Source organism: Littorina saxatilis, linkage group LG3, assembly GCF_037325665.1.
Source record: "Littorina saxatilis isolate snail1 linkage group LG3, US_GU_Lsax_2.0, whole genome shotgun sequence".
NCBI classification, from domain to species: Eukaryota; Metazoa; Mollusca; class Gastropoda; order Littorinimorpha; family Littorinidae; genus Littorina; species Littorina saxatilis.
The window spans coordinates 58,441,951-58,468,621 of NC_090247.1; the positions used below are offsets into that span (position 1 = coordinate 58,441,951).

General features: G+C 43.1%; 1 protein-coding gene across 1 annotated transcript; it reads right to left on the reverse strand.

Moving 5' to 3' along the window:
• Positions 1-17,144: 17,144 nt before the first annotated feature.
• LOC138962784 (WASH complex subunit 3-like) lies at positions 17,145-25,671 on the reverse strand. Its single transcript, XM_070334742.1, has 6 exons — positions 25,485-25,671; positions 24,806-24,970; positions 22,624-22,785; positions 21,769-21,861; positions 19,145-19,209; positions 17,145-18,306 (listed from the first exon to the last, which is right to left on the reverse strand). The coding sequence occupies exons 1-6, from the start codon at positions 25,533-25,535 to the stop codon at positions 18,183-18,185; spliced, it is 660 nt and encodes a 219-aa protein (XP_070190843.1). The 5' UTR covers positions 25,536-25,671; the 3' UTR covers positions 17,145-18,182.
• Between the last annotated feature and the right edge of the window lie 1,000 nt (positions 25,672-26,671).

A 26,671-nucleotide genomic window follows, 5' to 3' on the forward strand; every position in this document is an offset into this window, starting at 1 on the left:
CGGGAACACAACTGTCATACATGCAAAAGCCTCTGATAGAGAGGATTGCACGTCACTTGAAGCAGCATCACCATCACCTATCTGCTCACGTCACACTGCGTGGCAGTAGAGGGGATAGAAAAACACAGAAAGGATTGATTGCGCTTCGTTGGTGCTTTTGTCATGAGCATTGAAGTCATACGCGCTAAACATGAACACAACGGCCACATACGCATCCAAGGAGAAGATAGCACCTCGCAGCTACAACATCAGCTTTGCATAACGGTTGACGTCACCCTGCGTAGGAGGAAGAAAACAATCACAGACAAGATGAATAGCGCTGTGTTGGTACTTTTGTCAATCATCGAAATCAGAACGCTAAACGGGAGCAAAAACCGGCACGGTTGGCCTAGTGGTAAGCCGTCCGCCCCGTGATCGGGAGGTCGTGGGTTCGAACCTAAGACTTTAAAATTGGCAATATAGTGGCTACTCCGCCTGGCGTCTGGCATTATGAGGTTAGTGCTAGGACTGGTTGGTCCGGTGTCAGAATAATGTGATTGGGTGAGACATGAAGCCTGTGCTGCGACTTCTGTCTTGTGTGTGGCGCACGTTAAATGTCAAAGCAGCACCGCCCTGATATGGCCCTTCGTGGTCGGCTGGGCGTTAAGCAAACAAACAAACAAACAAACAAACAAATAAACAGGAGCAAAAGAGCCATCCACGTAAAAGCCCACTGGTCGTCATAGATGGCGCGTCCGTCTTTCCGCTAGGCGAAGTTTCTTGCCTTCTTTTTGTTTCTAACACCCAAGAGATGCAGCGCCCCCCCCCCCCCCCCCTCCCCCAAAAAATTAAAAAAAATACACGATCAGTTCAAAAGTATCTCTTTAAACTTTGCCTGGAATCTTTGCATTTTCGTTATTCAAGGGGAAAACCAAGTATGCAAGGCAAGTCTTTATTTTTCTTCGTCAAGGTGACGTCAGCATCAGGTGGTCACGCTGGTCTTCCTGTGCGGACAACATCATCATCGACGTCAACAGCAGCAAAACCAACATCCTCACTTGGTGCATTAGATCTTTGATTTCACTGAAGTGGTGTATTTCACGCCGAGTTTGTCTCACAGTCAGCTCCGCCAGGTAAGTTTACCCACTGACTACGCACACAATAGACGAATTTGGGAAATAACTCTGTCAGGATTGTATGGGTTGTGAAAGAGTAAGTACCCTTGCTTTTGCTCTGCTCGGACAAACTTACGGCACGTGGTTCTTGTACACGTGTATGAGACACGTACCCTCGCTAGTGACTGGCCTAGTAGCTATAACGTCACGTGGAAAATATAACGTCACAACCTCATTTCTTCTCTCTACGTTCTTCGCCAAAGGAACCGTTCATTTGTTCAACGTCACACTCCTTCCAAACTATCAGATCTGGCCGGGCATTTACGTTGAATAAGACCAACACTCCACATGGACACATACTAATAATTAAAACCCTGACTGCTTGCTGTGGTGAGTTGAATTTGTTTACGATTTTTTTCTTCTGAAAAAAGACACTAGAACCTTTTATTTGGAATAAATTCGTCCGCAAGTTCCTACAGTACACAGAGAGCTCCAAGGCTGTACATTTTTGGCATGTGACCAAATGGAGCTGAGGGAAGGTCTTATCCCATGTTTGTTTGTTCGTTCATGGGGTGAAACTCCCACGGCTATTACGTGTACGACCGTTTTTACCCCGCCATTTAGGCAGCCATACGCCGCTTTCGGAGGAAGCATGCTGGGTATTTTCGTGTTTCTATAACCCACCGAACTCTGACATGGATTACAGGATCTTTTTCGTGCGCACTTGGTCTTGTGCTTGCGTGTACACACGGGGGTGTTCGGACACCGAGGAGAGTCTGCACACAAAGTTGACTCTGAGAAATAAATCTCTTGCCGAACGTGGGGACGAACTCACGCTGACAGCGGCCAACTGGATACAAATCCAGCGCGCTACCGACTGAGCTACATCCCCGCCCCTTATCCCATGTAAAAGCCTGGTACCAGTTCTGAGACGGCGGGCCGAACTGTTGACACGGAAAGGATTGTGCCTTTCATCTTAAACTCATTAAGTCTCCCAGGTACGGATATATCCGTACCCACTCATACGGCTCTATCTGACCTGGTACGGATATATCCGTAACAATAATAACAATAACAATAACAGCACTTTATTGTCCATTAAAATATTACATAAAAATGGAAATTTTTCTTTGGCACACCCTGCCTGCCTGTAAACGATTATAACAACAATTGTATAGGACGACACACATAAAACATAAAACATAAAAGGAATACAATCAAATATGATATTGCACTATGTAAATTTACCCTCTCATATCACAGGAGTTGGGTTTCACAGCCGAGTAATCACATTACAAATATTTACCACACACCCTCACATCTACACATTCAGTCACTTTAGTCGCTTCCTGTAACGTCGATCTAACGCCTGCATTCCAGCGTGTTGAGACACAGTTTTTACACAGTTACTACAATTCTGAGTGACCTGCTGCAGCACAGCTGGTCTTGACTAAAAAAAAACTTGGTCAACATAGGTGGGGTAGAAAGTGTTTTAAATATTCGAGTAAACCAACCAGTAACTACTCCTCTGCTGAAGCTCCACCTCGTCATCCCGATATCGATGTCCGTGTTCAGATTAACAATTTAGTCATCTTGCAGTCTCTCTATTCGCCAGTATCGTTCACGCATTATTGCAGACTGCATACTCAGAGCTGGATCTGAGGGGGGTTTCCTGGGTTCCGGAAGGCCCACCTTACCCGGCAAATATACCTTTATTCCCAAGGAGATATCTGAAGTACCCCTTTCAAATGCTAAATTCCTCCAGCATCTAGGGGATTTGGGCCCCCCTACATCACGCCAGCTCTGTACCCCTGCCTCAATTTGTAAGCCCCTCCTGCTCATACACAAGGTCGACAGCAGTATTGCGCCTTCATTATTGCAGACTGCACACCAGTACGGGCAGTATTCGGTACAGACAGTACTGGTTTGAGAGCAGTACTATACTGTACTGAGTGCTGCAGTACACGCGTCCAACACACACAACTCTCCTGTGACGAACTTTGAAAGTCTGGCACATTTTCACTTGACTACATCTAACATGGCGAACACGTTCAAACGACATTCCTGGAGAGTTCCACGACTCAGTACATTAACATCACATCAAGATATAATCAGAACCACGTCCTCACACTTGTCTAGGTTATCCACTAATATCCCTGAAGTTCTGTGTTGATCACAACCATCTGCAGCACAAGTCAACTCGTTCATCACGACGTTCTCGGTTACGTTGTGTGCCATGTTTGTAACAAAACAAACGTCTCTTTATTATCATCTGAGACACAGCTGACCGTGAGCTTTTCAGAGCTTAAGTTTTTTTTGCTGACAACAATCATCTGCAGTGCAAGTCAAATAGTTCAACGTGACCATCTCGGCTAAATATGTAACAAAAAAGTCTCTTTCCATTATCAAAATAGACACAGTTGACCATGTCACAATGGCGAAACCTGCTTTTTTTTTGTTTTTTTTTTGTGCTGATGATTGTGATCTGCTGCACAAATGACGCCTTCAACGCAGCAACTGTGACAGTTTTCAAACTGCAGAGTACATTCAGACTACCTCTTGGTGAAGTCATCAACAGTTCCAGCTGAATATCTCCCCCGAGCGCATCTGCTCCATGATCAGTACCAACAAACGCAACAATCTGTTTCAATTTTACTTTGAAATATATTCCAGCTAGACCTTGATGACTGTTTCCCCGTACCTGTTCTGCTGAGCCACTGAACCCCCTGAACCTCTGTTCTGCACACTGAGCACGTTCATTGCGACTTTCCCTGATAATTAAGCTGTGTGTGCGAATACTCACGATTCGATCATAGCTCCGATTTCTTTATATGTTCCACTAAGCCACTGGTGCCCTTTAAGTTTTGTGATAATCTCATCTTCTGCACAATGAGAAAGTTTAGCACGACTTTCCATGATAATTTAGCTGTGCGCGAGGCTGCATATGATCCAATGACGGCTCTTACCCATCACCTGTTCCCAACAAACCACCAAAGCCCCTAAACCCCTGTGCTGACATCATCTTCGGCACAATAAGCACCTTCAGCAGGCACTCTCGCACAACTTCACCGTACAACACTTAACCTTCATGGCAGTTTATCAGACGGGCGCAATGGCCTGGAGGATACGACCCAGGCCTCCCAAGCGGAAGGTCGTGGCTGCCCCTGGTGGGTTAAGGGTGGACATTTTTCCGATCTCACAGATCAGCTTATGTGCAGACCTGCTAGTGCCGTATCCCCCGTCGTGTGTACACGCAAGCACAAGACAAAGTGCGCACGGAAAAGATCCTGTAATCCATGTCAGAGTTCGGTGGGTTATAGAAACACGAAAATATCCAGCATGCTTCCTCCGAAAACGGCGTATGGCTGCCTAAATGGCGGGGTAAAAACGGTCATACGCGTAACACCCGTGGGAGTTTCAGCCCATGAACGCAGAAAAAGATGGCAGCTTATAATGGCATCACAACTACTGCTATCCCTTACCTGTTCCGCTGAGCCGCTCGTGCCTCTGAACTTCTGTGCGGACCTCATTTTCTGCACAATGAGCACGTTCAACACGGACACTGTCAGCAGGGGGATGTAGCAGTACACAGCGCCATCTATCCACGGCCACACTTTGAACAGGAAAAACTCGTTGGTTGGACCGTCGGGGGCACAGACTTCTGTCTGCAAATCAAAATAACTGAAGGTTTAGCATTTGAACACGTTTTGTATTGGGCTGGTGGTTGTGGTTGTTGTTGTTGTTTTTGTTGTTGTCGTTGTTGTTGATGATGTTGTTGTTTGTTGTTGTTGTTGTTGTTGTCGTTGTTGTTGATGATGTTGTTGTTGTGGTGTTTTTGTGGTTGTGGTGGTGTTGGTTGTGGTAATGTTGATAGTTGGCGGTGATGTAGGTTTTGGTTTTTGACATGTTGCACACAAACACATCACTCACAACATACCTTCAGGACGTCATTCCAGACCATCTTCCTGAGGATGAGGTTGTGTAAGTTGACGGCGACGACGATGACACACATGGCCACCACCGCTATCCTGGCCCTGCGCGGCGTGCACCAGCCGCTGGCCTTGAGCGGGAACCGGATGGCCAGGTATCGTTCTAACGTCATGCCCATCATCACGATGACGTTGTAGTGGAGCGAGAAGAAGAGCAGGAAGAAGGTCAGACCGCACGTGCCGTGGCGTAGCGTCTCGTGACCCGGGAACTTGCGCACGAGGAAGAGGATGTTGACCACCTGCACCAGCGAGTCGGACACGGAGAGGGCGGCCATGTACACTGAGGTGGAGCTGCCCGACAGGCGGGGGGACAGGAGCACGCAGAACGACAGCATGTTGCCTAGGATACCCAGCCCTGTGTAGGGAGTGACGTCATCGTCATCATCATCATCAACATCATCGTTGTCGTCGTCGTCATCTTCGTCGTCATCTTCGTCGTCATCTTCGTCGTCATCATCGTCGTCATCATGGTCATCATCATCATCATCATCATCATCATCATCATCATCATCATCATCATCATCATCATCATGGGGGATTTTTTTATGAAGTAAACGGGGGTCCAGATCACCAGACTTTCGGGAATACAAATAACAATTAATCTCTGTTCCCTGATGCGCCGTTGTCGATCCGCATGTCGGTTTTCACCCGGAACCCTACGCACCCAGTGAGGTTAGCGGACCGTGGCGCAGCAACAACTAACTGGCAGGTATTGGGCCACCTTGAGGTCGTCAGTAGCTGCCCAATGGAGCAGTAGACTTAAAACCGGTAGACTGCTGCTTCTCGTGTTTTGTCGACGTTGTGCTAACGAAGCCAGCGCGCCAAGGGTTGTCCGATATTAGACAATGCATTCAAGGAAGAATGGGTTTCAAGGAAATAGATAACGCCGGGGGTCCAGGTTGCCGCGTAGGTCCCCTGATGGGGTCCATGGGCAGAGCTCCTGGTGGGGGTATGGGGACAACGGCCCAATATGGTGAAGCATTTTGGCCTTGTAAATATGAATTTAACTCCCTCTGGTGAAAGTTACATTTTGCGTGTAAAGAAAAACACTTTTTTGTCCCTCTCACCTGGGTTAAACTATAAAACTTGTTTTGTGTGTGCTTGAAATCGCGGAGATTTGGATTGCCTGGATATGGAGGACAGACTTTCACCCATGCAGCAAGGCCCCCATCTTCACATCGCTGAAATGGTCCAATGGAAAGGCAAAAGCCGGTAGACTTGGTTCCAGCGCCGTCGCAGGAGTTGCCTTAGAGACGCCGACTCTGGAATATTCCTCAGGGTTGACTCCCAAAGAATCCCCCATGAGTGAGTATAGCTGGGTATGGGTGGGTATAGTCGAAAGGCAGCGGATGTTTGAAATCACTCAGGTGATATATAGCGATTATATTGTTATGTTATGGTATACGGCCATTACATGAATGTGCTTAAACTAATGGTTGACTGAATTCTTGTTTCACAGAATTCAGGGCAAAGACAACTATTCGTCGATTGCATTTTTGTTATACAGAATGTAGGGCCAATACACTTCTTCATATTCTTCTTCTTCTTCTTCTTCTTCTTCTTCCTAGTTCATGGGCTGAAACTCCCACGTTCACTCATGTTTTTTGCACGAGTGGGTTTTTACGTGTATGACCGTTTTTACCCCACCATTCAGGCAGCCATACGCCGCTTTCGTAGAAAGCATGCTGGGTATGTTCGTTTTTCTATAACTCACTGACATGGATTACACGATCTTTTCCGGGCGCACTTGGTCGTGTGCTTGCGTGTACACACGAAGGGGGATAAGGCACTAGCAGGTCTGCACATAAGTTGACCTGGGAAATCTGATAAATCTCCACCCTTAACCCACCAAGTGCTTAGTACATGAAATATAGTACAGAGGCGGGAGTGACAGAGTTTGGCAGAGAAACATAGAGAGACAGACACGACCACAGGTGTATTATCTACAAGTATGATGATCTGCTTGTGACATGACTTAATTTTTAAAAGACTAAACAAACAAATAAAACAAAAGATATCACACCTGCACAGATAGGCACGTAAATCGTATCTATCCAGGCTGCCGCACGAAACTCCATCAAATGCGACAAACGTTCGTCGTTGGAAATGTATGCGATAGGAACGTTCTCGTTTTCCGTTGTCTCCAACAGTGACGCTGTGGTCAATAGTGACGTCATATTTGTCGGTGACGTCATGTCGGCCCAACTTATTAAAAAAAGACACAGATATCAAATTTGAACGAAAGCTTCCTTGGATCGTGGTGTGTCCGTGCGCGTTACAGTGTTGGCTGGAAAACAAAAGTACATGTTATATTGATCACATTGTTGTAACGAGTGTAGTTTATTTGTGTTGATGGCTTCACGCTGCCAAACAGGCACAAGAAGGCATCATTCTATCATAATTTCTTTACGGCCACAATCTTCGTGTAACGGGATTAGATACAGAGAGAGATGCTTTCCGACAGTGACTTTTTTCTCGACATTCTTTTTTTTAAAGGTAGCCCCCCTTCCTTAACTTTTCAACGATTAAAATAACCCATCAAGGATCTTTTCTGGCATGGATACCAACCAAAAGTAAATCTGACTGCTCCTTGTGATTTGTGTGTGTGTGTGTGTGTGTGTGTGAGTTTTATTTGTTGTTCGCTGAATTCATTTTGGAAGTGTCAGTTACAACATCAACTTGCTATGATGTTGATTCTTGGTATGTGTCCAAGCGGAATGATGGTCTTATCTCATGTAAAAGCCGGCTCTGGTCTGTGGTCATTTTCAAGATACACGGAAAAGAAGCTGCTTTGAAGACACAGTACTGTACTTCAATTCAATTCAATTCAATTCAATTCGATACATAGAGAATACTACATGGCTTGCTGTGTCGTACCAGATTTACACGAGTTGTTTTTTTAAATATTGAACTGCGAGCGAAAGCAACGAGTGTAAATTTGGTACGACACAGGAAGCCATGTAGTATTCTGTTTATCCTACATACTGTACTTACGTGTATTTTACTGAAAATGTCCTGCATTCGAGGCAGCTAAATTGAAGACGCTTGTTTTGGAACCTCGATCTCTTCTAAAGCCTCATGCAATCTATTACGTCAAAGCAAAGAAACGTCACTCTGAAAGTGTGGCGTGACGTGTTAGTTCTAAAGATTCATCGAGGGTAATTAGCGAGCGCAATTTGTGTTTCTATAATGACGTTTGTCTCGGTGACTTTGGCATCATAAGCAGTGGAAAAACAGGTCCCTGCTAGACTTGCTTGACATGACCTCATTTACATGATATACACACGTGTGATTTGAACGATTATTATCTCACGGGTGTCTCTCTCACGTATGTAGGATAAATACAGTACAATTCAACTCAATTCTCTTCAGTTCAATTCAATTCAACTCAATTCTATTCTATTCAATACAACTTAATAATCTAAATGTAGGACAAACAGACATTTTCCCCATGGAAGTAGTTCGGCTCAACCGTCTAATATCTGGCCAGGCTTTTACATGGTATAAGGCCATTCCGCCACTTGGTCACATGCCAAAACTCATCACCCTGGCGGCTTGCTGTAGTAAGTGGGATTAAAAAAACAAGAAAGGTAAGTTGTTGGAACGTTGTTATTGACAAAATTACGTCACAATCACAGATATTTTGACCCAACGGTCTTTTAAGTCGAAATACCTGTGATTGTAACGTATTGTTTTGTCAATACCAACGTTCAACAACTTACCTTTTTACATTTATTCAAGTTTTGACTAAATGTTTTAACATAGAGGGGGAATCGAGACGAGGGTCGTGGTGTATGTGTGTGTGTGTGTGTGTGTGTCTGTGCGTGTGTTTGTGTAGAGCGATTCAGACCAAAATACTGGACCTATCTTTGTGACATTTGACATGAGAGTTCCTGGGAATGATATCTCCGGATGTTTTTTCTTTTTTTCGATAAATACCTTTGATGACGTCATATCCGGCTTTTTGTAAAAGTTGAGGCGGCACTGTCACACCCTCATTTTTCAATCAAATTGATTGACATTTTGGCCAAGCAATCTTCGACGAAGGCCGGACTTCGGTATTGCATTTCAGCTTGGTGGCTTAAAAATTAATTAATGATTTTAGTCATTAAAAATCTGAAAATTGTAATAAACAAAATATATATATATAAAACGATCCAAATCTTATTCTTCATCATTTCCTGATTCCAAAAACATATAAATCTATAATATATATACGACTTGTGTGTGTGTGTGTGTGTGTGTGTGTGTGTGTGTGTGTGTGTGTGTGTGTGTGTGTGTGTGTGTGTGTGTGTGTGTGTGTGTGTGTGTGTGTGTGTGTGTGTGTCTGTGTCTGTGTCCGCGATGCACGGCCAAAGTTCTCGATGGATCTCTTTCCAATTTTAGTGGCCATATTCAGGTAAACCCCGGACACAACCTGGTCGATGAGATATTTCAACACGTGCTCTCAGCGCGCAGCGCTGAACCGATTTTGGTTTTTCTCTGGATCCATTCCCAGTAACTCTTCCTTATCTTCTCCAGTGTTTTCAGCGTTTATCTCCCTTCCTTCGTGTGGCGTCAATCCATATTCCCGTTTCTATTTTTAGAAGGTCACTGTCGACAACGCTCAATCCATATTCCCGTTATACTATTTTTAGAAGGTCACTGTCCCGGCGAAGCCGGGTATTACTCTTCTCCAGTGTTTTGCGCGTTTATCTCCCTTCCTTCGTGCGGTGCGCCAGCAAAGCCGGCGTACACCCGGCAAAGCCGGGTCCCCGGCGCAGCCGGGTATTCGGCTCGACTTCTTCCTGGCGAAGCCGTACCCGGCGAAGCGGGTATTCATCTAGTATGTTATATTTGTATTAAAAACAAGCTCTGGAAATTAAAAATATAAAAATTATGATCAAAATTAAATTTTCGAAATCAATTCAAAAACACTTTTGATCTTATTCCTTGTCAGTTCTAGATTCCAAAAACATATAGATATGATATGTTTGGATTAAATACCACTAATGGCTTTTACGAAATTAATTCATAAAAAAAACTTCCCACTGTGCACAGAGAACACTCAGAACTGTCACTGTACATGTGTTGTATGTGACCAAGTGGAGGGATGGTCTAATCCCATGTAAAAGCCTGGCCAGATCCGTGAGACGGTGAACCGAACTGTTCCCACGGGAAGGACTGTGGCGCCTATCTTGCCGGCGTCACTTTAAAGGTACTGAACTTGTCAAATCCAGGTGCACGGAGCCCCTGGGGCTTTTAGTCATACCTCAGGCAGCTATCCGTTAGAAGAACGACCAAGTTTCATTGACTTGCACCCAGAGAGTCAAGAACTGCGATTTTTTTTACGAATTGATTTCGTACTCGGACCCGGCTGGTCTTGACCTATTTTTGGATCTAAATTTAGATCAGGTAGATCACCACATCATGGACAAAAAGACACGTCACTAGCAAACTATGTCAGACGTCATCATGAGTTTGTGTAAAACAAAATGGAGGCCGGAATCACTCAGTTGAATCGAACTCCGACCAAACACCACGTAATAACTAGGTTAATTTATGCACTCGCGTGAACAAGAAACTGTCGACCTTCACAGATTTCGTAATTGGGTAGTTTTGTGTTTGTTTTACTACCATAGGAGGATTTTTGAACTGTAAATGCACTCCGCTGCAACAAAAACGCAAAACGAAGGCTGTGAGCTGTACTGTGCCTTTAAATTTCGATTTATGTGTTAAAGCCTTCGCTGCTGCAGTGAACTCAAGGATTAGAGAGGTCTAGAATTTGTTTTAAACATGTGCGCGTAGGGTAGTCAAATGCTTTTTTTTTTACATCATCAAAGTCATCTTTCACGTCACACGATTGCCAGGACCTACACGTCGTGTTTGTCTGAACCAAGACTTTCTACGCGTACACGTGCACGTCTTGACTAAACATAGTGCTTCTAAGCCTCTATTTTTTAGTTGTTAAAACTAGAGAAAATTAATACGGTGTTATACCACTTTGGCGTGTATCTTTTACAAGACTTTTTATGCAAATAGTGCTGTTCTGGGGCGACAACATACTTTCTGAACCACTGTTATTTTCTCCTTACGCTGATGTAAATTAGAAAGCGATGCCTTTTTTTATAAAGTAGCCTAAAAGTTCATAAAATGAAGAGTACAGAGAAGAAATTGAAATAAAGAATTTCCCGTATACTTTACAACTTGTAACGTGGACTTTCGGTGCTACCTAAGGTATCCCGAAAGGATTGCATGGATTTTTATAGCGAGCCTTTTATATTGTCGGGTATGTCGATGTTAACGATCTAACGCCAGATGGTGCGCGTGTGCGAATACACATTTGCGTGTTTCTGTATATGACTTCACCTGTGTGTGTGTGTGTGTGTGTGTGTGTGTGTGTGTGTGTGAGTGTGTGTGTGTGTGTCTGTGTGTGTGTGGTTATGTGCGCTTGTGTGTGTATGTGTGTGGGGGTAGGGTGATGGGCTTGGGAGGATGTGTGTGTGTGTGTGTGCTGTGCATGCGCGCGTGCGTGTGTGTGTGTGTGTGTGTGTGTAAACGTGTGTGTGTGTGTGTAAACGTGTGTGTGTGTGCGTATGTATGTGTGTGTGTGTGTGTGTGTGTGTGTGTGTGAGTGTGTGTCTGTCTGTATCTGTATGTCTGTGTGAGTCTGTGTGTGCGTGTGTGGGTGGGTATGTGGGTGCGTGTATGTGTGTCCCTATCTATCTTTTTAGTTGTCCGTGTACCTTTGTCTGTTTGTCTCAGTGGGTGTCTGTAGTTGTGTGTGTGTGTGTCTCAATGTGTGTGTGTGTGTGTGTGTGTGTGTGTGTGTGTGTGCGTATGCTGCGGGAGAGCGCGCGAGTGTTCGTGTGTGTGCTTGTGTGTGCTGCGGACGAGCGCGCGAGTGTGCGTATATTTGTGTGATTTACGCGTGTGTGTGTGTGTAGGGCGATGCATTCTTAATTGGGTGTTTCTGGGAGTGCGTGTATGCGTGTTTGTTCCAGCGTTTTTGCGCGCGCGTGTGCGTAAGAGCGTTAAAGTATATATGTTTTATATTGACGAGAAGCCGGGGTCGCTCTAATTGTGGCATTGAAAATCATTACTTCGAACCGAATATATATAATCTCTGCACTCCCCCCCCCCCTCCCCCTGTAGTCATCCTATTCCAGCTCTTGTAACGATCCGCAAGTAAACAATTCGGTTAACCTTCTCATTGACGCAATAATGCTTTTGCTCAATTGAAAAATAAGAACAGTTGCATAGCTGGATTTTTTGTTTTTTAATTGTCAAAACCGTATCTGTGATGGGGTTTGTAATGCTGCACACGAACGACAATAACTAAGATGAGCCGGAGATAAGGTTTTGAAAAATTCTTCACGCCGCCTTAATTACTTCTCGCTGAAATTTAATGATTTTTTAGGACATAAGAGCTTTTTAGGTGCCTGAGGCATTCTTAAAAACTCATCATAAAATTCCAACTAGTTTAAGAGATATTTGCAATTAAACACCCTTCTGGGTCCACACGGACCCACGACCACCGGCGAAGGTTAATAAAAAGATACCTTTATATACGTGTGTACGCGTGTGTATCTGCGGGCATGACAATTAAAAGCATACAATATAAAACATTAAACCTCCACTGTTATTACCACAGAAAATAGTTCGTGTTTATTATACCTGTGTAAATCTAAAATTCCTTTAAAAACAATTTGTTTTCACACACACACACACAAACACACACACACACACACATACCTAAAGTGTGGATGGTTACCTAAGAGGCGGCACTGGGTGTAGTGCCTTTCTAGTGCACTTGCACTACAACAGCACTGGGTGCAGTACTCGCTCCGGCATCGAAGAATTTTGCACTAAAAAATGCACAAAATTTGACCTATTTCGTCGCCTATAGAGGACGGAAAGAATGTCATTTTGAACATTGTTATGACATTCTTTCCGTCAAAAAAGTCAATTTAACGGTGTTAAATGAAGCGACCATCCACACAATTAGGTTGCCATCCAGAGTTTAGGTTGCCATCCACGTGTGGATGGTTGCCTTATGGTGATTTAGGCAACCAAACCTGTGGAAACGGGGGTACACACACACACACACACACACACACACACACACACACACACACACACACACACACACACACACACACAAATAGCTCTCATAACCTTTTCTTTACTCGTTGGATATGTCGTTCCTCTTTGCTCAGTGATTTTGGCTTCTTGACACGACGATACAGTTGCACGGCTCTCTGCATCTCCATTCTGATGGAAATCTTCGCCCGTGTGTGCGCGCTTTGAGAATCCCGAGACGACGATGCCCGAACGAGGTTGGAGGGGGACATATCACTATGGCATACCCTGCACTCCGGTTTCCTTGGAAAGCGGGACCAGGGGTCCTTTCGTCGTTCGTGAATTTTACGCAAGAACTTGGATTCCACCATTCTTCTGCCGCAGTGGAAGCATCGCACTATCTGCGGTACGTAGCTGCTTCTGCCCTTGCTGCCATCCTCAGAACTTTCAGCGTTAGAGTTGGATTCGTCATCAGAGCTAGAATCGTCATCGGAACTGGTGACGTCATCATAACTGGATTCACTGTTGTCGTCATTGGAACTTCCGTCGTCACTAGAATTGTTGTCGTCACTGCTATAATCATCGTCAGAACTGCAGACATCGTCATGAGCTTCTTCGTGAATTACACGGTCAAAGGTAGTCGGCTCTGACGACAAGAGACCCATGTTTGCACGGTGATTATCGTCACACCCAACGGGAGCCTGTTCTGACGACACAAGACAAGCTTCAGAATCAGGAGCATTGTCACTGCTCTTAGCTACTTCTTCTGGAGACGCATGACCGTGGTCAGCAAGAGGCAAACTGGCCACAGAGAGATCGTTGTCCGTAGGTTCATCACCGGCCATTGCTAACAGATCTTGATAAATCTCGTAATCCATGCTCGACACAGCCGAATCATCAGCGATACCAGTAGCTGATTCTTCACTGAGGGGGCACGCGGTGGCAGCTGTCAGCTCAATAGTATTGGAATTGTGTTCCAGAGCGGAGGTATCAGTAGTCAATTCTGAGGTGCCAACGTCAGATGTTGCTGTAGCGGAACTCATGAGAGCACACGCAGTGGGTGGAGATCCAGTGATGATGGGCAGACACACGGAACCTGTTGGCACACTAGTGCTGCGCATATACACGTCTGCTATCAGTTCACTGCCATCACCAGGAACAGCCAATTCCCGGCAAGGAATGCAGGAAATACACTCAACAGCCGATAATTCAGTTGTATCCGGGGTGCGCGCAGAAAGCGTTGATTGAGCTCCGGCAGAAATACTGAAATCAAACGATAACTGCGCGTCATTCGGGGCGTGCACAACTGTTGACGTCAGACTACTACCACCGAGACACAAATGAGATGATAATTGATGAGCAGCATCGGGAGAACACAAGGGAGATGACAGTCCACCAGTGTTTGGCACACGGATGGACGCTGTGGATCCGGTCGCGTTCGGAGCACAGATAGTAGATTTAGATCCATAAACATCTGAGCCGGACACACTCGCCCAACCCACCGTGGGAGTCAGAACACACGCAAGCCGTTGAGGAGGTTGAACGAAGTTCTGCAGTCTGCTCGTTAGCTATGGCCTTATCCGACATGGCCGTCGTTGTCCGAACTTCCGGTGTGTCATGTGTAGCAGTATTAGAGGCGAATGCTTCCATCACACCTCCAGTTCTGACGTCACAAGTGGTGGTCATCGCAGGTCCACTTGTCCAAGCCTAGACTGCTGTCTAAATGTTTGGCTGATTTTGGTCCTTTGCGTTTGTAGCCGGCATGTGTCTTGAGCTGAAATTGGAGCAGACTGCAAAGGTTTTTTTCGCATACACACACACACACCCGTCTCTCTCTCGCTCTCTCTCTTTCTCTCTCTGTCCCTTATTGGTCTGTCTGTCTGTCTGTCTGTCTCTCTCTCGTTCAGACAAACAACCCCTCCCCACTGCGCCACGAAGCGGACCGCACTGACGTGCGTCATAAACTCTTGTGTGTGGCATGGTGCCATACTGACCAACGCGCCTTCGGTTCATCCATGGATAAAATATCTTGTGGAAACACGAACTGAACAAGGACAAACATCGCTGTGCCAGCGAAAAATTGACATGGACAACCCATGCTATGACCACTTTGTACATATCGCGTCTCGATATCCCGTTCACCCAATCCCAACCAGCTTCACAGTAAACTATGTGTCAGTGTCAGTGTCTCTCTTTCAGACAAACACAAACACACGCACACACACACAAACACACATACAAACACATTGACACACTCTCGCGCGGACACAGAAGCAGACCCGGATATCTGGGATGCCGAGAGACTGAGACAGAGAGAGAGACAGACAGACAGAGATAGAAAGACAGAAACAGGGACAGATAGACCAAACCAGCCACGAATACGGGAAAGACAGAGGCGAACACGCGTGAACACACACACACTGACGCGCACTACTACTTCCGTTACTACTACTACTACTCCAGCAGCAAAACCAACCTTCTCCAACTGGTCTGAGCAAGCGCCTCAACGAACACTGAGAGGATGTTCAACCGCAGACAATATTGTTGTTGTTACTCAGTGTTGCTTTTTCCCCTTGACTAGTTGCTCACATTTAGAAGAGAACACTGATCATGCACGTTGATTGACTAAGTCTTGTTTTGATAACAGCTGTTACTTTTACTTGAAAGAAATGCTCAGCTAAAGTGCTGTCCGTGCAGACCGTGTGTGTGTGTGTGTGTGTATGTATGTGTGCGCATGTGTGTGTGTGTGTGTGTGTGTGAATATGTGTGTGTCTGAGTGTGTGTGTGTGTGCGTGTGTATGTGTATGTGTGTGTGCCAGAGGATTTAGTTACAGACTGACATAAGCCTAACGAAACACCCAAACAAAAGTATACTTGAACAAGTGTTGACCTTAACAGGGGCAAACATGTATGAATGCGTGTGCGAATGTTGAAACCCCGTTCACGGAAAAGGGAATACCGGACCACGAAGTCAGTTAACACAAATATTCATTGACAGTGTGTGTGTGTGAGAATTTAGCTACAAAAAAACATAAGCCTAACCAAACACCCAAACAGAATTATACTTGAATAAGGATTGACCGCGTGTGTGTGTGTGTGTGTGTGTGTGTGAATTTGAAGATGGCTTGACCAAAATGTCAATCTAAAAACGAGGACGTGACAGTGCCGCCTCAACTTTCACTAAAAACCAGATATTACGTACGTCATCAGACATTTATGAAAAAAGAAAAAAACCAGTCTGGCAATATCATCTGGAAGAAGGTTTGTGTAAAGTTTCATGAAGATTGGTCAAGTAGTTTCCTCAGAATCGCTCTACACACACACACACACACACACACACACGTACACACACACACATACATACAAACACACACACCATGACCCTTTTCTCGATTCCCTGTCTATGTTAACATTTAGACAAATCTTGACCAAATGTAAAAAAGAAGAAAAGACCCATTGAATTAGCAATCTTTTCAAATACAGCAGAGCAGAAGTTTAAGTGTAGACATTAATACACACGTGTGTTCTTCAACCATCACCACAACAGATGCATGCTGTCCGAGAAACACTAGTCGTGACTTCCTCTCCAAGTCATGCAGCAGTGCTTTCGGTCTCTTAGGTCTGGTGTTGAACAATGTCATTTTGTCTTTGCTTTTTTTAGGAAAGAGAATGTCAAGTTCCAGAGGGAGCGTTCGATAAAACATGAATATATATATAAAACAAATAATCGTTTTTTAGGTGAGTTTACCAGGCTCAAAGTCTAAGATGCGTAAGCTGTTTCTGCATATCTTTTGAACGGTTAAACTGACATGTCGTAAACAAAAGTTAGTTCCTAATTCAGAAATGGTGTTTTCGTCAGAAAAATCCTTTTTAACATTACATTATTATCATGAAGGATACTTTGTGTATTTGTTGTTGTTGCGGTTTTTGTCAGGTAGAAAGACGGCCCAGGTTTTCAAAGAGCCAAGAGTTTGAACAAGAAACCCCAACTGAACACACATAATGTTTTAATTTTTTAATTTTTACAATCACTTCAAGAACTTGGACCCTGCAAGGCAACAGCATCTTCTCTCTGCACAGCCTATTCTCATACTAACAACACACGCACACACACATATCAGCCTAATTACACGTCTGTTCACAGTAAACATTCCATTTCATTTCATATTTATTATCTCATGGCTGGGAAATCCGGGTTGCTTCCTCACAGTGGAAAGCTAGCAGCAACAAGAGTCATGCTACCCAGGTGTATGCGTGTTTGAAGGAACAATGAATATAATGTAGCATACAAATTCAATCATTTCATGTGCACTCCCCATACATAGTGCAGGTATTAGCGATCTCTCAACTGTTATATACAATAGGATTCAATCATTCTTCATAAAGACTTCTGCTGCCATACTTACTCATATACTGGAATGATATTATTTTATCTTAATTTTAAGACTCCCTCCCTTTTAAGACCTGGTTTTCTCAGATTTTTGGAGGTCTCAAAGCAAGGGTTGAACTGCACGGCCAATGGGTACTTATTTTCCCCGAAAACCCCCGAAAACCCCATGCAAACTAACTAAATCTATCTTCAAAGTGAAGTTTTGGACATGCCTGTGAGAAGTCATGCCTGATTCATGCTACATGCACCCTTATTTTTGTGTTAAGAGCCGGATTTTTGACGAAGTCGATGCAACAATTTCAATGCAAGGAAGGTAACTCTTGTTACTTGAAAGCACAAGTATTGATGATGTCATGTGATTAGTGCTTCCGCTCCTTCGTAAATCCTCGCACAAACACGAAAATAAAGCCATGAACGGTGAAAGTTGCAGATATAAGTCCTGATTTCAAACAAATGTGTAACAAAACACGATCTAAGGACGAATTTTCTCAAGTTTTGATGAGGTTTTCAGGGGTTTTCGGGGGTTTTCGGAGACAAGTAGTACCGCGGCCAATCACACTACACAGCGCCAGACAGCATTTGAGTACAGTATTGTCTTGCACATTCCCCACATCAATAACTTTGTTAATTTCTGTCAAACTGACTGGCTCAGTCGCTAAAACTGGCGTCACTGTCTGATGAAGCTTCCTCGCTTTCGTCGTCATCAGAATCATCGCCAGGTGAACTCTGGGGGGCGGGGGCGCCACCTGGGGGTGCCGGTGCATTAGGCGTACTGTGAAAAATACAAGCAAAAACGTTGAGAACATTGTTTGAATGTTATGGTGAAGGTAAACTAAACTATTTTGTACGAGTCACAGTTTTCAATTGCTTTGTGCGTCTTTGTTTTTTGACCACTACTCTTGATTTTGTACCAATTTGTTCCAGATTCTGCAGTTTCCTTTATAATATAAGGCTCACTGTGTACAACTGGATCAAACATGTGATAGTCACTAATGAATTTAGGAATTTGTTTTTTCTGATTAAGGTACATACTGAAACTAATTGGAACCTGGCAACGAGGAGGGTATCATGGCAACAGTTGGTCTACATCCTTATGTACCAGTGAACGTATGGTTGGATTTGATTATCTGCTAGAGGAAGTAGATATCAGCAAAATATTAATAATGGCCGCCATTTGCATTTCATATTTTCAAAAATATCTACTATTTCTAGCAGATAATCAAAACCGAATATATGTTACCTTCACCTTGAGTCCCTCTGATAATATTAATACATTGTATTGTTGAAACCATTGAAGAATATAATAATATCATGGCCTGTTTGGACCATAATCAACAAGCATTGAACCTCTCTCTGTCTCTGTCTCTCTCTGTATTCTTGTCCTGAAACTATTTTTTTCTCCCTCTGATTCATCTCAGTACCCTTTATGCATTTTGGTTTGATTTTGTTCCGATTTCTTTTCCTTTCAGATTTGGATGATATCTTTGGGTTGACTGAATGTTATTTGTATATTATGTGTTTTCAAGCAGACAAACCAGCCCGGTATTCAGTGAGACAGCATCATAGATTCAACACTCACATGAAAATGGTGAAAATGAAAAATAACTTACTCTAAGAAATCTGGATTCAGCCCTTCAATGACCATCTTTCCTTTAACAGCACCTGGTGGCACTCCCTGCAATCAAGCAAAATAATTCATTTGTTCAAATCTACATTAGCAACTACTTAATTCAAACCAAAGACAAATCTAAATACGGAAAGTTCAATTTGAGTAGTGGAACCCTCTTTCAAAGGCCTCCAAACATCTGACAAAATATCAGGTCTTCACAAGGAGAAGGTCTGAAAATGGGGTTACATTTACAGAGGTTATCAACAGAAACTTTAACAAGTCGCGTAAGGCGAAATTACTACATTTAGTCAAGCTGTGGAACTCACGGAATGAAACTGAACGCACTGCATTTTTTCACGACGACCGTAGTCCGCCGCTTGTGCAAAACGGAGTGAAACTGACGAGCCTGTTCAGCGCGGTAGTGGTTTCGCTGTGCTGCATAGCACGCTTTTCTGTACCTCTCTTCGTTTGAACTTTCTGAGCGTGTTTTTAATCCAAACATATCATATCTATATGTTTTTGGAATCAGGAACCGACAAGGAATAAGATGAAAGTGTTTTTAAATTGATTTCGAAAATTTAATTTTGATCATAATTTTTATATTTTTAATTTTCAGAGCTTGTTTTTAATCCAAATATAACATATTTATATGTTTTTGGAATCAGGAAATGATGAAGAATAAGATGAACGTAAATTTGAATCGTTTTATAAAAATGTTTGTTTTTTTACAATTTTCAGATTTTTAATGACCAAAGTCATTAATTAATTTTTAAGCCACCAAGCTGAAATGCAATACCGAAGTCCGACCTTCGTCGAAGATTGCTTGGCCAAAATTTCAATCAATTTGATTGAAAAATGAGGGTGTGACAGTGCCGCCTCAACTTTTACAAAAAGCCGGATATGACGTCATCAAAGACATTTATCGAAAAAATGAAAAAAACGTCCGGGGATATCATTCCCAGGAACTCTCATGTCAAATTTCATAAAGATCGGTCCAGTAGTTTATCAATCAATATGAGGCTTATATCGCGCGTATTCCGTGGGTACAGTTCTAAGCGCAGGGATTTATTTTTTCATTTTTTATTTTTATTTTATGCAATTTATATCGCGCAATCAAAGACATTTATCGAAAAAATGAAAAAAACGTCCGGGGATATCATTCCCAGGAACTCTCATGTAAAATTTCATAAAGATCGGTCCAGTAGTTTATCAATCAATCAATCAATATGAGGCTTATATCGCGCGTATTCCGTGGGTACAGTTCTAAGCGCAGGGATTTATTTTTTCATTTTTTATTTTTATTTTATGCAATTTATATCGCGCACATATTCAAGGCGCAGGGATTTATTTATGCCGTGTGAGATGGATTTTTTTTACACAATACATCACGCATTCACATCGGCCAGCAGATCGCAGCCATTTCGGCGCATATCCTACTTTTCACGGCCTATTATTCCAAGTCACACGGGTATTTTGGTGGACATTTTTATCTATGCCTATACAATTTTGCCAGGAAAGACCCTTTTGTCAATCGTGGGATCTTTAACGTGCACACCCCAATGTAGTGTACACGAAGGGACCTCGGTTTTTCGTCTCATCCGAAAGACTAGCACTTGAACCCACCACCTAGGTTAGGAAAGGGGGGAGAAAATTGCTAACGCCCTGACCCAGGGTCGAACTCGCAACCTCTCGCTTCCGAGCGCAAGTGCGTTACCACTCGGCCACCCAGTTTAGTCTGAATCGCTCTACACACACACATGCACAGACAGACAGACAGACAGACAGACAGACAGACAGACAGACACACACACACACACACATACACCACGACCCTCGTCTCGATTCACCCTCTATGTTAAAACATTTAGTCAAAACTTGACTAAATGTAAAAATATCAGGTCTTCAAAAGGAGAAAGTCTAAAAATGGGGGTACTGTACATTTACAGAGGTTATGAACAGAAACTTTAAACAAGCAACGTCTTAAAATGGGAGAACTCTTAAATTTGGGGGTATCAAAAGGGGGGTTTCACTTTATTTTGTTTGAATTGGAGTTAATGACATCATTTTTTCTCTCTCTTATATCAGTTATTTCAAATATGAATAAATGGACAGAACAAAATCAGGGTATAAAACAACCACATGTCTGTCATTAGTGCTGCTGGTTATGACAGAAGAATTAGGAATGTGACTCAGGAAGGAAAGGACAACACCAAAACCAAAACCAGCCCCCCCCCCCCCCCCCCCACACACACAAAAAAGAGGGTTGAAGGAACCTGTATGCAACTGAGGTAACAAAACAAAAAATACAACTAAAACTCAGACATTAGAAAATGAAATTGAAAAAAAGAAAGAAAAGGGCAGAAAGCATAGTTTACTGACTCTAAAAGAAAAGGTTTAGACAAACACAGAAAAGTACAGTTACCTCCCTTGTCTTCACACCCCTTTTTACTTCAGGGTGTGAAAAGTTGTGTGAAGCATGTCTGTGCATGCGTGTCTGTGCAAGAGAGAGAGAGAGAGAGAGAGAGAGAGAGAGAGAGAGAGAGAGAGAGAGAGAGAGAGAGAGAGAGAGAGAGAGAGAGAAAGTTCAATGCCAAAAAGATAGCCTAGAAAATTGTCAAAACTCACAAACTGGACCATCTTGAAGAATTTAACATATCTAGGGTCCTTGCATACAGGGTTAGCTGCCTGGGCTTCTTCTTGAGCAGGCTCCTCTTGTGCCTGAAATTAATTCATTCAATTCTACATTATTAAACTTATATATGTATGGTAATGTAAGGTAACGTGATGGTATAATTACAGTTCTGTGAGGTAATCATCAACTTGCTCAAAAATATTTTCATTGCTTTCTCCCATTGGAAAGTGAGCTGCCAAACAGAACAGCACTTTATAAAAAAATTTCCCCAGCATGGACGTGTTTAAGTCTTCAAAGCCAAGCCAACACTTGCGCTGTGAACTTGGGATCTTTATCGTGTTCATGCATGCACAGGGGGATTGTCAGACATCAAACAGACTCTGCACAAAGTTGACTCTGGGAGAAAAAAACCTCTCACTGAATCCAGGGTTTGAACCCAAGTCGATCGAGACGAACTGATTTCAAAGCCAGTGCGCTATTGAGAGAGCTAGTTCCCAAGGAATATTACCAGAAGTACAAATATTAACAGTCACAACAAAATACGCTCATTGCACAAACTAAATAAGAATCTGAAAATGAGGAACATTTTGATCACCAAGGTGAATTCCTTGACAGTTTTTCCTTGGAGTTAGGTTACTCTGGCACGCACACACACACCCTCTCTCTCTCTCTTTCTCTATATCTTGCTCTCTCAGTCTCATTCTCACTCCACCTCCAGAAAAATGCATTTGAAGGCACCACAACAGGTCTGAACTAAAATAGAAAAAAAACCATATTCAACCCAGCTTGTACGCACATACCCCCCCCCCCCCCCCCCCCCCCCCGGTCCATTCCATTACAACAAGTACCTCGGAGCCATTTTCTACGGGAGCAGGTAGTGCTGCAGGGGTTGCTGTTGGTGTTACTGCTGGTGTTGCTGCTTCTCCTGATGCTGCAGGTGTGCTGGCACCGGTGGCAGAGGAGGAGGAGGTAGGAGCCGTCACGTTCTCCAAACCAGGGATAGATGACAGCTACAACAAAACAGATGTCCTTGTGACCACAAATTGAATTGAATCTAATCTGACAGCTGCAACAAAAAAGATGTCCATGTGACCACAAATTGAATTGAATCTAATCTGACAGCTGCAACAAAAAAGATGTCAATGTGACCACAAATAAAATTGAATCTAATCTAACAGCTGCAACCAAAAAGATGTCATTGTGACCACGAATAGAATTGAATCTAATCTAACAGCTACAACCAAAAAGATGTCATTGCGAGAACAAACAGAATTGAATCTAATCTTGTTGCTTACATGAGAATCTTAATTAAATGAAAAGAATGAAACAGGCATGGGAATTGAAAATTGTAAAAAAGGCGGAAAATTTATAACTGAAGACGCGAAGCGTCAAGTCGACGGCGCGAAGCGCCTAGCCTTACTAGGGGGGTCCGGGGGCATGCCCCCCCCCCCGGAAAAAAAAATGTTCTCCAAAGAACCCAGATGGTGCAATCTGGTGTCATCTGAGCTCCAAGTTTGCCATTAAATTCTGTTTTTAGAATCAGAGTTTTTAGTACAAAAATGTACCAATTTTTGCTTCTTTAAAGAAAAAAAATATATACATGTATTATATGGTTTAAATTTGTAAAAAATTTGATCTGTTGAGACAAACAGGAAAATGTAACTTGTAACACAATCTGTGCAATCTGGTTTACTTTCAAACATAAAAGTTCAATAACTGAGGCGGGCGGTAGCAGTGCGTGAACAAAGTACGGAAAGTTTTCGCGGGCTTTTGCGCAAAGGCAAAAGTAACAGGTGCTTTTTTTGTGTGCCTCCCCCTTTTATTTTTTCGGCGGACACTTTTGCATTTTCGGCGGAACAAAAAAAAAAATCGGCGGAAATCCGCCGTTCGGCGGACAATTCCCATGCCTAATGAAAGTCGCTTGTTCATTTCAACACTTGTAATTTTCTCATGCAGTTGCCAGGAGATAGATTGCATGGTTCTGCGGAGCTTTCCTCTCACCTCTCACATGTCATATAGGCATTTAGATTACAGCGCTTACATCCCTTTGTTTCTCAGATCCTGGTTTTTACACTTACAGCTAAAAACAAAACAGAACAGAAATGTATACATTACTGTGACACAGGAAATGAGTGGTAAAGTCATTGTGCAACATCAAGCAATGGAAGAAACTAGGCTGACTCAGTGGATAGCAATTTTGACACTTCATACAGGATTTCAAGTGTCTAGTTTTTATTGTAAGGAAAGGCAGGGTCGCACAAGGCAAGGTATTGGGGATCAGGGCCAATGCCCTGGGTGGGGGTCAGTGGGCTTAGCCACATAATGACATATTATGCAGCTCAATGGGCTATATGTATATATTTGCACAAACCATAGCTATAGATCTTTACTCAGTTTAACCTTCACCAGATCACGCGGTGGACTACACAGTCCGGATGATGTGGGTCGTGTACGACCCATACTTTTCAAAGAAGGAATCAACGTAAAAAGTATGGGTCGTACATGACCCACGCCATCCGAATAGGGAAAAACGTTTTGCCGCCTCTTTGCACAGAGTATGGGTTGTACATGACCCATGCCATCCGAATAAGGATAAACAACATAAAATCCTTACGTTATTCCATATGGGTCGTCCACGACCCACATCATCGGGACTGTGTAGTTCAAATTACGTCATCGTTTATTTGTTTGTTTACAAAGATAATCTTTTAAAAGTTGGACTATGGGATGGTCGTATGGTGATTAGAGATGACATTAAGGCTCAAAATAGTTGCAGGGATAAAGACGGTTTTGTGAGGCTCTGGGTCGTCCACGACCCACGAAGCACGGTGAAGGTTAAGGACATTACATGTATACACACTTAGTTATTAAAAAGTGTTTACTCCAACATATTTTCTTGCATGAATCTTGAAAATGTACAGAACATCATAAATGTATGTCAAAATTCCAACGTCTGTCATACTCATAGTAATAGTATATTATACAATCACTTCTTCACCATTCTTTTAATTTCCATCATGTTGAATATACCTTTGCTTCCAACAGACTCAGGGAAATCTCCAGTTGCTGAATTCTTCCATGTAAGTTTTCCAGCTTTTCTTCACACACGCAAGAAAAGCGGTTGAGAAAGCGAGACGTATGTGTAATAAAATGGTTGATGAAAGCAATGGTACGCTTCTGGTTGATAGCTTCAACCTGCACAACAAAAAAGAATTGCATAAATTATATGGATGCAAAAACCAGAAATAATAGAATATAATGTAGATCTATCTTTTAACACAGTATTAAACACTTTCTAACTAAAAGTAAAAGTAAAACCTAAATATATGTGTGCATATCGTGTGCCCAAAAATAGTTGTATCACTGTTCATTTTCCAGACAGCTCTCTATTCTTCTGCAATACACTGATCACTTGGAATTATATACTTTATTGTTGAAGTTTGTGAACTGTTAACAATAGTCACTAGTGAACACAGACCAGAAGGAGAGAGAGAGAGATCAAATCAAATCAAATTTTATTTTTCGAGGGTTGTGGCATAAGCAATACAACGAGCTTTTTTTCAACCAGCCCTCGCCCAGAGAGGGGACTAATCTAATCACATATTTACACGGATATTCACAGAGAGATAGAGTAAGTGAGAGAGAGAGAGAGAGAGAGAGAGAGAGAGAGAGAGAGAGAGAGAGAGAGATGACCAGGAAAGTGTCAAACCTTCGTGTAGTCTATTCCAGGACCAACCAGCGGCAGGCCGTCAGAGTCCATTGTCTCTGTGATACTCTATTTCTTCAATTCAAAAGAAATAATAACAAAAACCCTGCTAAATCAGTAAATGATCATCTTCATGTCACCGTCACGAGTCCTCCCCCTGCATTTTGAGAGGGCACTGGCTATCCAAACAATTTCCGGTACACATAGCCTCACCTTCCCAGTTCAAGCTATATGAACAAGTGACCAATCAGAGTGCGAGCTCACGACACGCATTCAGCCTATCAGCATTAACAGTGCGAAGTGGATTCACGACGCGCGGCGCGTTGTGCAGCGTTGCGATTTACGACGCGCGGCGCTTCGAGCTGCGCTACGATTCACGACGTGCGATGTAGTCTGCTGTTACATTTCCTTCACAATCGCAAAGATTACAACAACTACACCTATCTGATCTATTTGAGAAATAAAACTGTCAATAAAACGAAAAACAAAGCACCATTCTCTCTCTCTCACTCTTTCACCTGCGTTCACCATACATTATATCGCTGCGCCGATGTCTAAACATGCCCAAGTTCCGATATCACTATCAGTCATATCACGTCATTGCAATGGCTTCTAAACTTGGCCACAAAAATAGTGCAACAATTTTCGCACGCTCAGAAAAGCGTTAAACCACAATCCATTTTAATTGAACTTTATATGCTGGAAAAGGTAATTATGTCTACTGTGCATATCATTTGTTCGATCGGTGCTTTGTATAGGCATCCCGTGGCAGCCTGTCAAACAAGGTCACCCCTAAAATCGACCTGACAAAAACCAATGCCTCGTATTTTAAAATCTGCAAAAAATCAGAATGTGTACTTACCAAACACTTCTGACTACCATTGGAAAGGCCATTCCATTTCCTGTTCAGAGCATTTTGTTTCATGTACCATACGTCTTTAGTATTTGTGTAGCCTTTTGTCAAAGGCGGTAGGTGTCAACCGTTTCAGAGGACAAAAAAGGCACATTTTGCGGCAATTTTTGAGGGGATCCTCCATTGAGAGAGCCATATCTGCTCAAGTTCTCAATTAATTGCTTTGCGAATTTCAGAAGTTATGACCAATAGGCTGACCAGAATGTGTGTGGATTTTTGTGAACGTGTATAACAAGCGTATCGTATTACGTAACTTTTCCGAAAGATCTAAACAAAT